Genomic DNA, 13,615 nt, shown 5'->3' with positions numbered 1-13,615 from the left:
GCTTGTCAGAAGGTTGCAAATGTGATCACAAGTTCCTGGGTCACTGCAACTTTTATAAATACAGTGAGAGAAAAAAAGTATTTGATCCGCTGCTGATTTTGTACATTTGCCCACTGACAAAGAAACAACCAGTTTATAATTTTAATGGTAGGTTTATTTTAACAGTGAGAGACAGAATAACAACAAAAAAATCCAGAAAAAATGCATTTAAAAAAAGTTATAGATTTGCATTTTAATGAGTGAAATAAGTATTTGATCCCCTATCAATTAGCAAGATTTCTGGCTCCCAGGTGTCTTTTATACAGGCAACGAGCTGAGATTAGGAGCACTCTCTTAAAGGGAATGATCTTAATCTCAGCTTGTTACCTGTATAAAAGACACCTGTCCATAGAAGCAATCAATCAATCAATCAGATTCCAAACTCTCCACCATGGCCAAAACCAAAGTGCTGTCCAAGGATATCAGGGACAAGATTGTAGACCTACACAAGGCTGGAATGGGCTACAAGACTATTGCCAAGTAGCTTGGTGAGAAGGTGACAACAGTTGGTGCGATTATTCACAAATGGAAGAAACACAAAATAATTGTCAATCTCTCTAGGACTGGGGCTCCATGCAAGATCTCACCTCGTGGAGTTTCAACGATCATGGGAACGGTGAGGAATCAGCCCAGAACTACATGGGAGGATCTTGTCAATGATCTCAAGGCAGCTAGGACCATAGTCACCAAGAAAACAATTGGTAACACACTACGCCATGAAGGACTGAAATCCTGCAGCACCCGCTCAAGAAAGCACATGTATAGGCCCGTCTGAAGTTTGCCAATGAACATCTGAATTATTCAGAGGAGAACTGGGTAAAAGTGTTGTGGTCAGATGATACCAAAATCCAGCTCTTTGGCATCAACTCAACTCGCCGTGTTTGGAGGAGGAATGCTGCCTATGACCCCAAGAACACCATCCCCACCATCAAACATGGAGGTGGAAACATTATGCTTTGGGGGTCTTTTTCTGCTAAGGGGACAGGACAACTTCACTACATCAAAGGGATGATGGATGGGGCCATGTACTGACAAATCTTGGGTGAGAACTCCTTCCCTCAGCCAGAGCATTGAAAATGGGCTGTGGATGGGTATTCCAGTATGGCAATGACTCAAAACACACAGCCAAGGCAACAAAAGAGTGGCTCAAGAAGAAGCACATTAAGGTCCCGGAGTGGCCTAGCCAGTCTCCAGATCTTAATCCCATAGAAAATCTGTGGAGGGAGCTGAAGGTTCGAGCTGCCAAACGTCAGCCTCAAAACCTTAATGACTTGGAGAGGATCTGCAAAGAGGAGTGGGACAAAATCCTTCCTGAGATGTGCGCAAACCTGGTGGTCAACAACAAGAAACGTCCGACCTCTGTGATTGCCAACAAGGATTTTTGCCACCACGTACTAAGTCATGTTTTGCGAAGGGGTCAAATACTTATTTCACTCATTAAAATGCAACTCAATTTATAACTTTTTTGAAATGCTTTTTTCTGGATTGTTGTTGTTATTCTGTCTCTCACTGTTAAAATAAATCTACCATTAAAATTATAGATCGATCATTTCTTTGTCAGTGGGCAAATGTACAAAATCATCAGGGGATCAAATACTTTTCCCCCTCACTGTCCATGCCAGTTGCCAAGCATCCATGTTGATCATGTGACCATGGGGATCTTGCAACAATCGTAGATGTGAAAAATGGTCACAAGTTACTTTTTGCAGTGCTTTTCTAACTTCAATCACTAAAAGAATGGTTGTAAGTCGAGGACTACCTATACTGAATTGCTATACTTATTCATCAAGCACATAAACAGTTTAAAAATATTTTAACAAAATATTTAGCAGGGGAATAAAATCAAACGAATTAGTCAAGAACAAACGTATTTACATATAAATATATTACAGTCAGAATGGGAGAATTCAGCATATTATAATAAATTACTTATTTACATTTCTATCTAAAGTCCTCATTTTAATGGAAAATAAATTAGAATTTATGGGGCTCATCTTTTTTTATCTTTTAAAAAGAACACTGGAAAGATTCTATCTCTGAGTTAAGAGAGATATTATTTATCAAGTCAAAATAGCTATTGTTTAAAATAGTCTAACATTTGTTATAACACCTCTATAATTCTAGTAATTACTCAACTTCCTTCACCTGTTTTAAGAAGTCTGGTAAAGAGATATATTTCCTAAAATTGTGAATAAGCTTCTGCAGAAATTGGTATTAGCTCTGAAACTAAGGGAGATTAAGGGAACCTAAGGGAGGCTCAATCAAGCAGTTCAGGATACAGCATTATAGCTAACACCAAGAAAATAGGGGAAATCTTTTTTCCCCCAACTGCTTACCAAGATCTACCTATTGGAAATCCCATATAGCACAAGCTCAGACTTCAAATAATGAACATAGTACTAACCAATACAATTACTAAGAAAAAAATTAGTGTCACAATACAAAAATTTGAACTGTCAGCAGCTGGCTCTCTTCATAGACTTGATGAACCAGCATGAATGCTCTTAACATTCATCTGTATCCTATTTTTCAGAGGACAGTTTAACAAAATGATTTTCACAGAATTAGTAGCATAAAATATGTTATTTGATCTACTTTACTATAGAACTATAATGTGCAATCCTGTTTGTTGTTTCCAGCATCACTAAAATGTTTTTTTCAACAGCAGGCATTTGTCCTAACTATTGTGATGTTTTATAATACTGTTTTTGTCTAAAGAGGAAATAAACTTTGATCAACACAACTGTCAGTTTCAGATGTCACCTAAAGATGTCAAAACATATTTAAAGTTTGTGTGCTAGAAGCAGATGTCCAAGAAAACCAGTTTCCATAGTGAAAAAAAATGACAGGCAGGTGGGTTTGCATAAGACATAGTATGGAGTTGGGACTTCTGGTTTGACGTTGCGGTGAAATGGGCGCAAGAAGACAGGGCTCTATCTTTTGTCCAATTTCGCCCCGCTGGGGACCCTGTAAAGGATCAAAAGTCGCCCCGTAGAGGCGACAAGCAAGGAGGGGACCCTTCTGTTTGATCGGAGGAAGCCCTCCAAACCAGCGGGGGAAAGACTGGCTACATTTGTGTAGCCAATCAGAAGCTGCTGACAACTGAAGAAAATAAGCACCAACGAGCAACTTTTCAGCAATGTGAATGAAACTGGGTGAGACCATATCCTCTCTTTATGACTAAGACTTTTTCCTGGAAATAATTGCCCAAAACACCCTCCCCAATGAGAAGGGGAATTTCCACCCCACTCTCTCAGGAAAAGAAAAGCGGCAAATTAATTGCTTGGGGGAAAACAGAGAAAATTACAAGATTAACTTGGAATTAATACATATATATGGCTTTGAAATTTGGGGACTAAAAGTGCTTTTGACACTTTTTTTTAAAAAGAGACTTGAAAAGTTTGTAATATAAGTTTGGATTTAAAAAGCTGAAAACGGCGCTAAAGACATCTAGTGGCGAATTGCGGCACTGCAATTTGTTATGTCTAAAGACATAACTGTCTTGCTGTCCTTGGAAACGTTCACTTTTGAAGACTGCAGCTGGGAAAAGGGAAAAAAAACCCTCTTGGGCTGCTTATCTGTGTGGCAGAGACGATAAACTACTTTGAAACTGGCTTGCCTGAACTATGAATATAAATATTAACTGACTTTCAGACCTGTATTGTGGAACTATTTCCCTGCAGGAGAAACACACATCATTGCTTGAGATGATGGAATATTTTGGATTATAAATCTTTGATTGATGAACAACTTTTACTATAAAGACCACCTACAAAAAATAAAATGGATGTCCCATACTCAGCTTTAAATGGTAAAAAAACATCCCTAACACCTGTCTCCAAAGTCTTCAGTTTGATATACCACCTAGAAAATATGGATGAAGATCAGAAAGAAATTCTCTCCATGTTGAAATCAATACAAGAGTCAATTGCTTTAGCTCATGATGAGACTAAAAATAACACAAAGGAGATAAAGGAACAATTTTCTAATCTAAATTAACAAACCCAGAAAATGACTACAAAGAAGGAACTAGCAATCCAGGAAATAGAAGGAAAACTAGAGGAAGCAGATCCAAAGATGGAGGACCCAAAGGAAGGAACAGACAGACTCAGACAATTGAAGAACTAGAAGACATAGCGATAATATCGGAAATGGAAAAGACATCTTACCAATCAAGATTTCAGAACACATTTGAGGAAAAGGAAGAAGAACTGATTGAATGGAAGATTCAAGCTATTGGGAGAACTATGGAGAATTGGAGAAGGAGGGAGGCTGTTTAATGAATATCAGTGTGCTAAGCGTTCTTCCAAAAATACTTTGAACAAATGCCTTTTTTTATTCCAAACAATATACACAAAAAGAGAGGAAGACTTACTTGATGATTTAAATGCATTGACTTGGAAAGTTAATTGGCAAAGGAAGAAAGCTAGAGTAAGACTGAAGAAAATAGAGGTTTCGACCCATTAGATGGGATATTATACTATTAATTAGATGTTTGAATATAGTGGAAAATAGATAATTGCTAGAAATAGAAGTATTATTATAACTAGAAAGATAAGATTTGTAAGCTTTTGGGTACCCAAATATAACTTACTTTGGAATTATAAACAATAGAGATATTTTGAACACTGATGGGAAATTAAAATTTAAAAAAAGCGAAAACAGGATACTGATTGAACATATGGATGTTAAGTGCAAATGCAATTAAGATATGTTTTGGTTAGAAAAGATATCTTAAACTGACATTATTGATATTATTAGAAAAATGTAACAAAGATGTTGATATTCAATTGTATATTTACTAATAACCATAAGAATTGTATTTGTCTAGTGTGGGAAAACAGGTACTATCGGAAGAAGAGAGGAAAAATTTGATGGTGTAATATTGGATCTAGGCTGAAGAAGTTAATATAGACCACTGAATTACTAATGGACCTAGACAACACGTTGTTTATTAAGTATTTGACTGTAAAACTAGAAAATTCATAAAATATTTATATAAAAAGCTCAGACTGAACTTCTAAAGTCGCTGTTAACAGCAGATTTTTTTCTCTTTTCTTTAAAGAACTGAAGCATTTCATTTTGCACAACATGAAAGCTCAATTTGTTCCAGGGTTTCCCATTTCTTTAACCTGTATTATAGTACATAAAAAGCCATGATTTTAGTTTGAAAAGAGAAATTCTAGCATGACTAATAATTCAGCAATGCTTTTGAGACTTTAAATATAAATGAATTCTAAATGGTTCTTTATGACCTTAAAGGCATTTAAAAGGATACTTAACTATATTCTCATAAAAAAGTTTACCAGTTATAAAATCCAACATAACGATTAGAGTAAACATACATATTTATTGTAGAAGTGTTCACAGAGCTTCAGTAATTGAAGAGAACGTGTTTTTCTTATATTAAAAAACATTCCATAAAAATCCATGAGAAGAGGAGTAGAAAAGAGAGGCAGAAACCTACAGCATCTATTCTCTGAATTATAATCTAGAAGCCAACATTCTGTCCTGCTGCACCTATCTAGAAGATGGCATTCCCAATATCCAAAGTTCTCATCCAAAATGTCATGCTCAGAAATATATCTCCTGTACTGTTTCCATGAGCAAACTTTCCAGGCTATTTCAAACAGTAGATTGGAACACTTTATTATCTCACTGAAGGAAGTGGTCAGTTTTTTTAATCAACTGTAACTACGGTAGCAATTAGAATTCTTAAAAATGTTTGTATCTGCTTATCTCAAGTTGTGCTTGACATAACCTGGAATTCTAATTTGCAAACTTCTTGAGCTGCTGCTGTATTTCCCCGAAAGGCCTACCCTGAAAATGAGCCTTAGCTTGATTCTTGGGGGTGGGCCTAATATAAGCCCTACCCCCAAAATAAGCCCTAATTAGGGGGCAAGGCACACACTTAAAAATCAAACTAGGGCAGGGGTACGGGTATGGATCTGCCCCATGTGCCCCACATCCACTTACCTTGCAGCCAGGCCTCTCCTCGCCGGCCCACTTCTTCTGAGGTGTCTTCTGCAGCCAGGCCTGCATTTCTCAGTCAGAGGCCTTTTCTGAAGGCCTGTGCAGCCAAGAACTGAGCTATGGATTCAATTCATAGCGCGGTTCTGCAAGAATCCATAGCTTGGTATTCGGCTGCATAGGTCTTCCAGAAAGGCCTGACTGCAAAATGCAGGCTGGAATGCAGCTGCAGAATGAAGCCGCTCCTTCGGCCCCAGAAGAAGTGGACTTGCTGGGTGGGGCTGTTGGTGCCGGAGGTGAGTAAGACATCCCCCTGCTGCCTCGTTTGGAGGAAGAAAAAACAAAACAATACCCGGTCTTATTTTTGGGGAAACATGGGTACTAACTTTCTTGGATATGTAGCCTTTAACAAGTTGTTCTAGCAATGATTAAAGTCACTCATTTCCAAATTACTTCTCATCTGGATTACTGTAATGTGCTCTATATGGGGCTTCCCTTAAAGACCTCTCAGAAGCTATCATTGCTACAGAAATTATTTATTTATTCTTCAAATGTATATAAAACATAACAATTTATATGTTATGTTTATATGCTATATAAATCTATATAGCTGGCCATCTCTCAAACCAAATGACTCAGGACAGAGTACAACAAAGTTAAAAGAACAATAATTTACAAATAACAAATTAAAATTATTAAAAACGATAAAAAAACAAAGCAAAAAAAAATAATGGGCAAAGGGATGTAAACAATAATAGGAGCTACCTTACTAGTTTGCTAGTCTGGGAATCCCAGGCCTAATGGTACAACCAGGTCTTGAGAGACTTTTGGAAAGTCAGGAGCAATAGTGCCAGCCGAGCCTCAGTGGGAAGAATATTCTACAATATGCGCACCACAACTGAGACCATCCACTGCCTAGGACCCACCAACTGTAGGTCTCTAAATGATGAAAGCAGCAGCATACCCTCTCTACTAGATCTGGTGCGATGGGAAGATGTAATTGAGGAGATGCAGTCCCTCAAATAACCTGGGTCTATGCCATTGGGGCTTTAAACGTCAAAACCAGCACTATGAATTGATAGATGACAAAAATGAAAAAAGAAGAGGTGTCCATTTATTTTCCAAAGGACCAGAAAGCAAGACAAGAAACAATGGATGGAAAATAATCAAGTAGCAAAGCAACCTGGAATTAAGGAGAAACTTCCTAACAGCGAGGACAATTAACCGGTGGAACAGTTCGCCTTCAGAAGTTGTGGGTGCTTCATCTCTGGAGCTTTTAAGAAGAGACTGGACAGCCACCTGTCTGGAATGGAAGGCCTCCAAGGTCCCTTCCAGCTCTATTCTGATTTGATCTGGATCTGGGGAAAAACTGGTAACCAATGCAGTCACGGAGTAGAGGTGTAATATATGTTCTATGAGGAATACAGAACTGCTTGTGCCATTGCTTTTGCACCAGTTGAAGCTTCCAGATAGTCTTCAAGGGCAGCACCATGCAGCACGCATTAAAATAGTCCAACTGGGAGGTGACAAGGAATTAATGAATTTGAGTAGAGCCCCTTGATCTATGAATGGGCGAACTGGTGCACAACAATAAAATTGTGCAAAATCCCTCCTAGCCATGACTGCCACCGGCTCCTCAAGCAGGAACTGTGAATCCGAGAAGACCCCCCGATTGCTCATAGTAGTCCCAACTACATTGCAGTGTAGACCCATCTAGCACCAAAGATGACATAGTCCCAGAACTAGAGGGTCCCTAGAGCCAATCAGTCTTTTCAGGGTTCAGTTGAAGCTTGTTGTTCTTCTTTAGACCCTCACAGTCTCCAAACATCAGAATAAGATTTCCACATCATTGCTTAATCCACCAGGGGCAGAGAAGAACAATTGAGTATCATCAGCATATTGATGATACCTCAGCCCATGGCAATGGAATGGAGTGTGCAAGCATTTACGGGTGCATCTTGGTGCATCTACATGACTTTTCTCTTCTATGAGATGCACAATTTACCAGTGGGCTTCTGGGTACAATGTTGTCATCTATAAAGTTGTGCATGGCATTGCATTTGTGGCATTGCCCTTCTCCAATTGTCTTTGCCTGTCCTGTAAGATCTCACAGGTGGGCATATTGTGGGTTCTATCAACTAAACAGTACCATCCTGTAGGACCCTAAAGTTATATCTCCTCTGTTGTTGTCACCACTGTCTGGAATACCATCTTCCCAGAGGCCAGGGAAATTTGTGATCCTAACTGGTGGATGATGGGTAGCTAGTATTTTTATTTGTATTTTTTTCACCCCAATTTTCTGTTTCAGCGAGTTTCAACTGTATTTTTTGGTTTTTAACGTTCACACCATCTTGAGTTTTTGGATTTGGAGATGTTTAAAACCAAAATAAATGTTATGCACAGATCACAGGTATATGAATACTTGGAAAAGAACATCTGGCAGCAATGGAAGTAGAAGTGGAAAAAGATAGGGATGGAAGCAATAGAAATACTTATAAGAAACACACCAGGGCAAGGCGATAATACTTGAGCCTTTCTGACTCATGACAATGTCAAAAGAAGCAGTCTTACCTTTTGCTCTACTGGTATGAATCCTGCCACGAACCCAAACAGTTTCATCAGCTTTCTCTCCTGTCAAATCCTTTATCTGTACCAACACACGATCTGCATATAAAAGATATAGTGACATATATTGAGAACATTTTATTCGTATTTACATCAAAAACGAATTGAATTATTGAATTTCTAAGCAAAATTGTTGGTTGGATCCAGGCTTATACTCGCTAATGTGTTGCTGGGAATGGGGCAAAACAGCAATTCTGACTCTTTTATAGCCCCTGTATTTCCCTAAAGTTTAGGTGGATATAATGGAATTGGAGAACAGGGAAGAGAAGGAAAAACTGCAGAAAACTGCCACTATGCGCTGCTTGTCCAGTTAAATGTTTCTATGAATATTTGAAAATCTCTAATCATGTTCTAGATTTCAGAGGCTTTAACCAAGAACTTTGAAACTTATTTCAAATGTTATGGGAAAAAAGTCCAAAATAGTTAAATACCAGAGGAATTCAATATATTTTCCTTCTCAAATAGATCTGTTTAAAAAATAAAACATTAAAAATGTATATTTTTCATATGCTGAAAATTCAGAACCTTATCTCTAGTCACAAGAAAATGAATCTCATGAGGACTTTTTAAAGTGATATAGAAAATTCCTTACATTTATATAGCACAGCAGGGGGTTAGACTAGATGACCTCCAAGGTCCCTTCCAACATCATCATCATCATTAGTATTGACAGTCAGCCAGATGTTCAGACTGGATTTGGCATTTTTGTCTACCTATCAAGTCCTTACCAAGGTCCTGGGATAGGCAGATGTGGATGTTTGATGGTATTACAGATATCGTCGCAGGATGGAAGCAGTTCCCAGTAAGGCCGCCTTTTGCAATTGACTAATGGTGAATTTGTCAATGCCAATGGTGTTCAAGTGATGCTCCAGTTGTTTTGGGATTGCATCCAAGGCGCTTACTACTACTACTACTACTACTACTACTACTACTACTACTACTATTTTAAATCTCCTGCCTCACTGTAGATTAAGAACAATATATTGTTTTTCTTTTCCTCATAGACATTAGAAAGACCATAATATAGAAGCTTCTGGAATGGCCTACCAATAAATGGCAAGAGAAACATACACATATGGCTTTTGTCTATGAGCCTTGAGAATATCATCTCATCAAGACTTATCTACATGCATATCAGTATAAGAGCTACTATCTCCTAGCAAAATATCCATTTGATAACTATGTGAACATATGAATTAATTAGATGAGACCAATGGCACAAATTTCTCCCACATAATTTTTTTCTTCTCTAGAAGATCAGTGGTCCTGCAGTATATTGTATGATTCCAATACTCATATTTATGTTACTATAATGGAAATGGCTACAACATAGCTGTAGGAATACAGGTAATATTCAACTTATGACCTCAACCGAGGCCAGAATTTCTGTTTTTAAGCAAGACAGTCGTTAAGTCAGTCATGTCCAATTTTACGATATTTTTTGCTGTGATTGATAAATGAATCGCTGTAGTTATTAAATGAATCAAGTGGTAATTCAACAAAATCAGCTTGCCCCATTGACTGTGCCTGTCAGCTGGAAAGGTTGCAAATGGTGATCACATGAGCCTGAGATGCTGCAACTGCTGTAAATACAAGCTCATTGCCAAATGTCCAAATTTTGATCACTTGACTGCGGATGTTGCTATAATCATAAGCATTGGGAACTGGTCATAATTCATATTTTTCAGTGATGTTGTAACCTTGAACTGTCACTGAACGAATAGTTGTTAAGTCGAGGACTACCTATAGTATGGTAGTGTTGGGATAGCGAAAGTGTTTTACTATATGTTCTTGGTCAGTTCTTTGAAAAAAATAATAGGAAAGCAAATTCATCTTTAATCTAGACATATTTGGTTTCAATATGTGCCAGTAATTCTTCCTCCAGTTTTTAACACATGAGAAAACATTTAATTCACATTTGACATATATCAGAATGTGGCTACAATTCCTTAATCCTTTGAGACTGAAATGAATTATCTCTTACCTTTTTGCTCAAACCGGCTCCATCAAAGCTAGAAACAGAATTAATTTGATGCCATGATCAGCACTATGTTACTTATTTATTACTGACTACTTCTTTGTATGTTTTACAGAAACTGACCTGGTTTTTCCTGTGACTGTATCATTGGCAATATTCCATACCTTTCTTTTGCATAATCCTAAAAAGAGAAAAGAACAATAAATTATAATAAATTGTCATAATCAAATAGTCATGCCTTGATATATTTTACTATAGTTCCATATGCTATAAATGAAGCTTAGAATTAATCAACAAGGCTAAACTGCACTTTAATCTGAGATTCTGAAATCTACAAACAGTAATGGAGTTCCAAATAAATGCACCTCTGAACACGAGATCCATGAATCACTCACCATGTTACACAAATATGTAATTAGTTAGTAACATTCAATCCTATGTACTAAGTTACTTTGAGTATTTATTATTGGTGATAAGCACAGGAAAATGTGCACCATCTATGACTTCATTCTCTTTCAGTTTTTGTTAGAAGCATGGTATAATTTGAACCTTGAGAACTGAATAATCACTGTACTTTTCTACTGTAATTATAGAAGGATGGAAAATAAGAGTTACTAATACTGCTAACAAATTTAATTCATGTATTCAGCTATAACTTCTGAGGATACATTTCTTTCTGAGGAGAAACTGGACTATGGCATTCAGTACCCCAGCTAATCTGGAGAAGAACTCCAAACTTGAAAAAGAGTTCACTGTTTATTTAGGCTTTACTTGACAGGTATGCAAATAGGAAATAGGACTATCCAAAATATGTCATACACTATAAGGCATAAAAACAGAAAGGTAATCATAAAATGAATTGAAATTAAGATATTAACATTAAAGTAAAAATGTATGACCTCAACAATGCAAAAGTGGTGTGCAGCAAGTTTTAATCACACCATGATTATGTTGGGGATTTTGAAGGGAATATGTAATTCAGGGATGTAATAAAGTTAGTTTGCAACTTAGAATATATGGCTGAAAAAAGGCCTGTCTGAGAGCTGACAGCTACACCAGGCATACAAAAAGGCATTTTTGATTTTCCAAATACATAATTAGAATTGAATGAACAAACAATCTGAAACAGTAGATACATTCCTTTATTGAACTACAGTATGTTCAACTTCCATTTACACAAATAATTTGATTCTTGCAGACCACTCATTACTAAATATACTTAAAAAGCAGTACATATATCCAATTCTATAAAACAGGGATGTCAAACTCGCGACGTCATGTGACGTCGCACAACGTATCGGGCCGGTTTTGCCATTGCCGGCAATGGGGTGGGCGCGGCTTCAGTATGATGAAACCGGCCTATGGGCCGGCAGTTTGACACCCCTGCTATAAAACATCTGTGTAAGTATTAAAATCGGAATGTTAATAAATTCTGCTATAAAACAAAATTGGTGATAGCCACAGAAACCTGAAAACAGCATGAACAAACTTCTCAAGCAAGTACGATGTGAGCTTGAACAAGTTCATATCATTCACACTTTGTAACAAAAATGATTCTGAACAGAATGTGACAATACTTTTAGTAAAGGCAAGCTGTCATAAAGATATGTATTTAGAACAGAGTATTTTAATTTTACTAATGGGTCCCCAGAACCTTTACTCATGGGTACCAAAACCTTGATTTAAACAGAATCTGTATTTTCCACTTCTATGCAAATTTCCTGTAGGAAATCTGTGTGAAGTTTCAATAAGGGAAATAAAATTCTACCAATGTAGAATTATCCCACATTTAAAGGACAGAATAATCAGATCAGGGAAAACTTGCAAGTTATAGAAACACAATTTCCAGGGACTAAGCGGTGAAAGCAGTGAGATAAAGACACAAATCACTTTTCCCTGACTATTACATGGTTTTCAACACAAAGGTAACTTTGGTATGCCTACTTCTAAGCCCATTCCTACTGCCTGCAAAAATAAGCTATATCTGGCTCTCCTTTTGCTTTTTTACCATGGCAGATTTTGAACACAGCTGTCCATTTCTCAGCGTTACATACAAGAGTGTTACACACCTGCTTGAGTGTTTTTAACGAATCTCGTCTCCTCAAAACCTAGTTTTCTCCCAAATTTAGTCTGAAAAATGCTTCCTTTTGTAATGTGCCCACCCATTTTGTCTCTGCTTCTCTCTCTCTCTCTCTCTCTCTCTCTCTCCTCTCACACACACACACAGAATACATCGTTTATCCAGATGAAACGGGACAATTTTAAAAAGATGTTAAAGCCACCTTTACGGGGGTATTCACCATCATTCATTTGATCTCTTTTGCCCCAAACCTACTTTCAGTTAGAGCCAATTTCCATGCCTTCTAAACACAGCCAGGAGCGAATAAAAGTGAAAATGGGGTGATTGGAGAGTCTCTGACTACGTTTGAAGAGCAGGGGCGACAAAAAAAGGGAATCAAGACCCCTCCACGGCTCAAGTTTTGTCCCAAGAGCGAGGGGCCGGCTGGGTGCTTCGGTCCACAGGCTGGGCCTTTGACATTTGCAACCCATCCTCCGCCTACCCCTCCCCTCCGCAGTACTCCTCGCCCACCAACCCTCTCTACCCACCCGCCCGCCCAGGCCGCTTCCACCCCGTCGGAAACCCACATCGGCCGGCGGCGGCGGCGGCGGCTCCATTGGGTGGTCGCTGCTCCGTTCTTGATTCTTACGGACGCCGGGCATTTTGACCACAAGCAGCGAAAAGAGGGGGAGGCGGAGTGGACACGCGCACACTTTTTTTTTTTTTGTCCCCTCAAGCTTCCCGTACCACCTGACAAAGCCTTCTCGTCCGATTCCCCGGGCTACTCTTTTTTTTTTTTTTTTAACGCTCTCTCCGCGTGTCCTCCCGTACCACTTCCGGGCACGTAAAGCACGCCAGGGAGAGCCGAGCACGTTCTAAGCATTACGTCACGCGAGAATGAGTCTCTTCGCCTTTCAGGACCATCCTGCCTCTCCTCCCCTCCC

General features: G+C 38.3%; 1 protein-coding gene across 1 annotated transcript in view; it reads right to left on the bottom strand.

Annotated features, from left to right (window-relative positions):
- DARS (aspartyl-tRNA synthetase) overlaps positions 1-13,391 on the bottom strand; it is a 52,367-nt gene extending 38,976 nt beyond the window's left edge. Inside the window, exons 1-3 of the mRNA XM_015812434.1 lie at positions 13,259-13,391; positions 10,736-10,793; positions 8,581-8,673 (exon numbers count right to left, since the gene is read on the bottom strand). Coding sequence (XP_015667920.1) covers positions 8,581-8,673; positions 10,736-10,793; positions 13,259-13,333 — 226 coding nt within the window. The 5' untranslated portion in view covers positions 13,334-13,391. The remainder of the gene's footprint in view (positions 1-8,580; positions 8,674-10,735; positions 10,794-13,258) is intronic.
- Between the last annotated feature and the right edge of the window lie 224 nt (positions 13,392-13,615).

The sequence above is a fragment of the Protobothrops mucrosquamatus genome, unplaced genomic scaffold, assembly GCF_001527695.2.
Source record: "Protobothrops mucrosquamatus isolate PMUCROS unplaced genomic scaffold, P.Mucros_1.0 scaffold84, whole genome shotgun sequence".
Classification (NCBI taxonomy): Eukaryota; Metazoa; Chordata; class Lepidosauria; order Squamata; family Viperidae; genus Protobothrops; species Protobothrops mucrosquamatus.
Note: the sequence above shows the minus strand (reverse complement) of the source record. Positions and strands in the feature narration are given on the sequence as shown.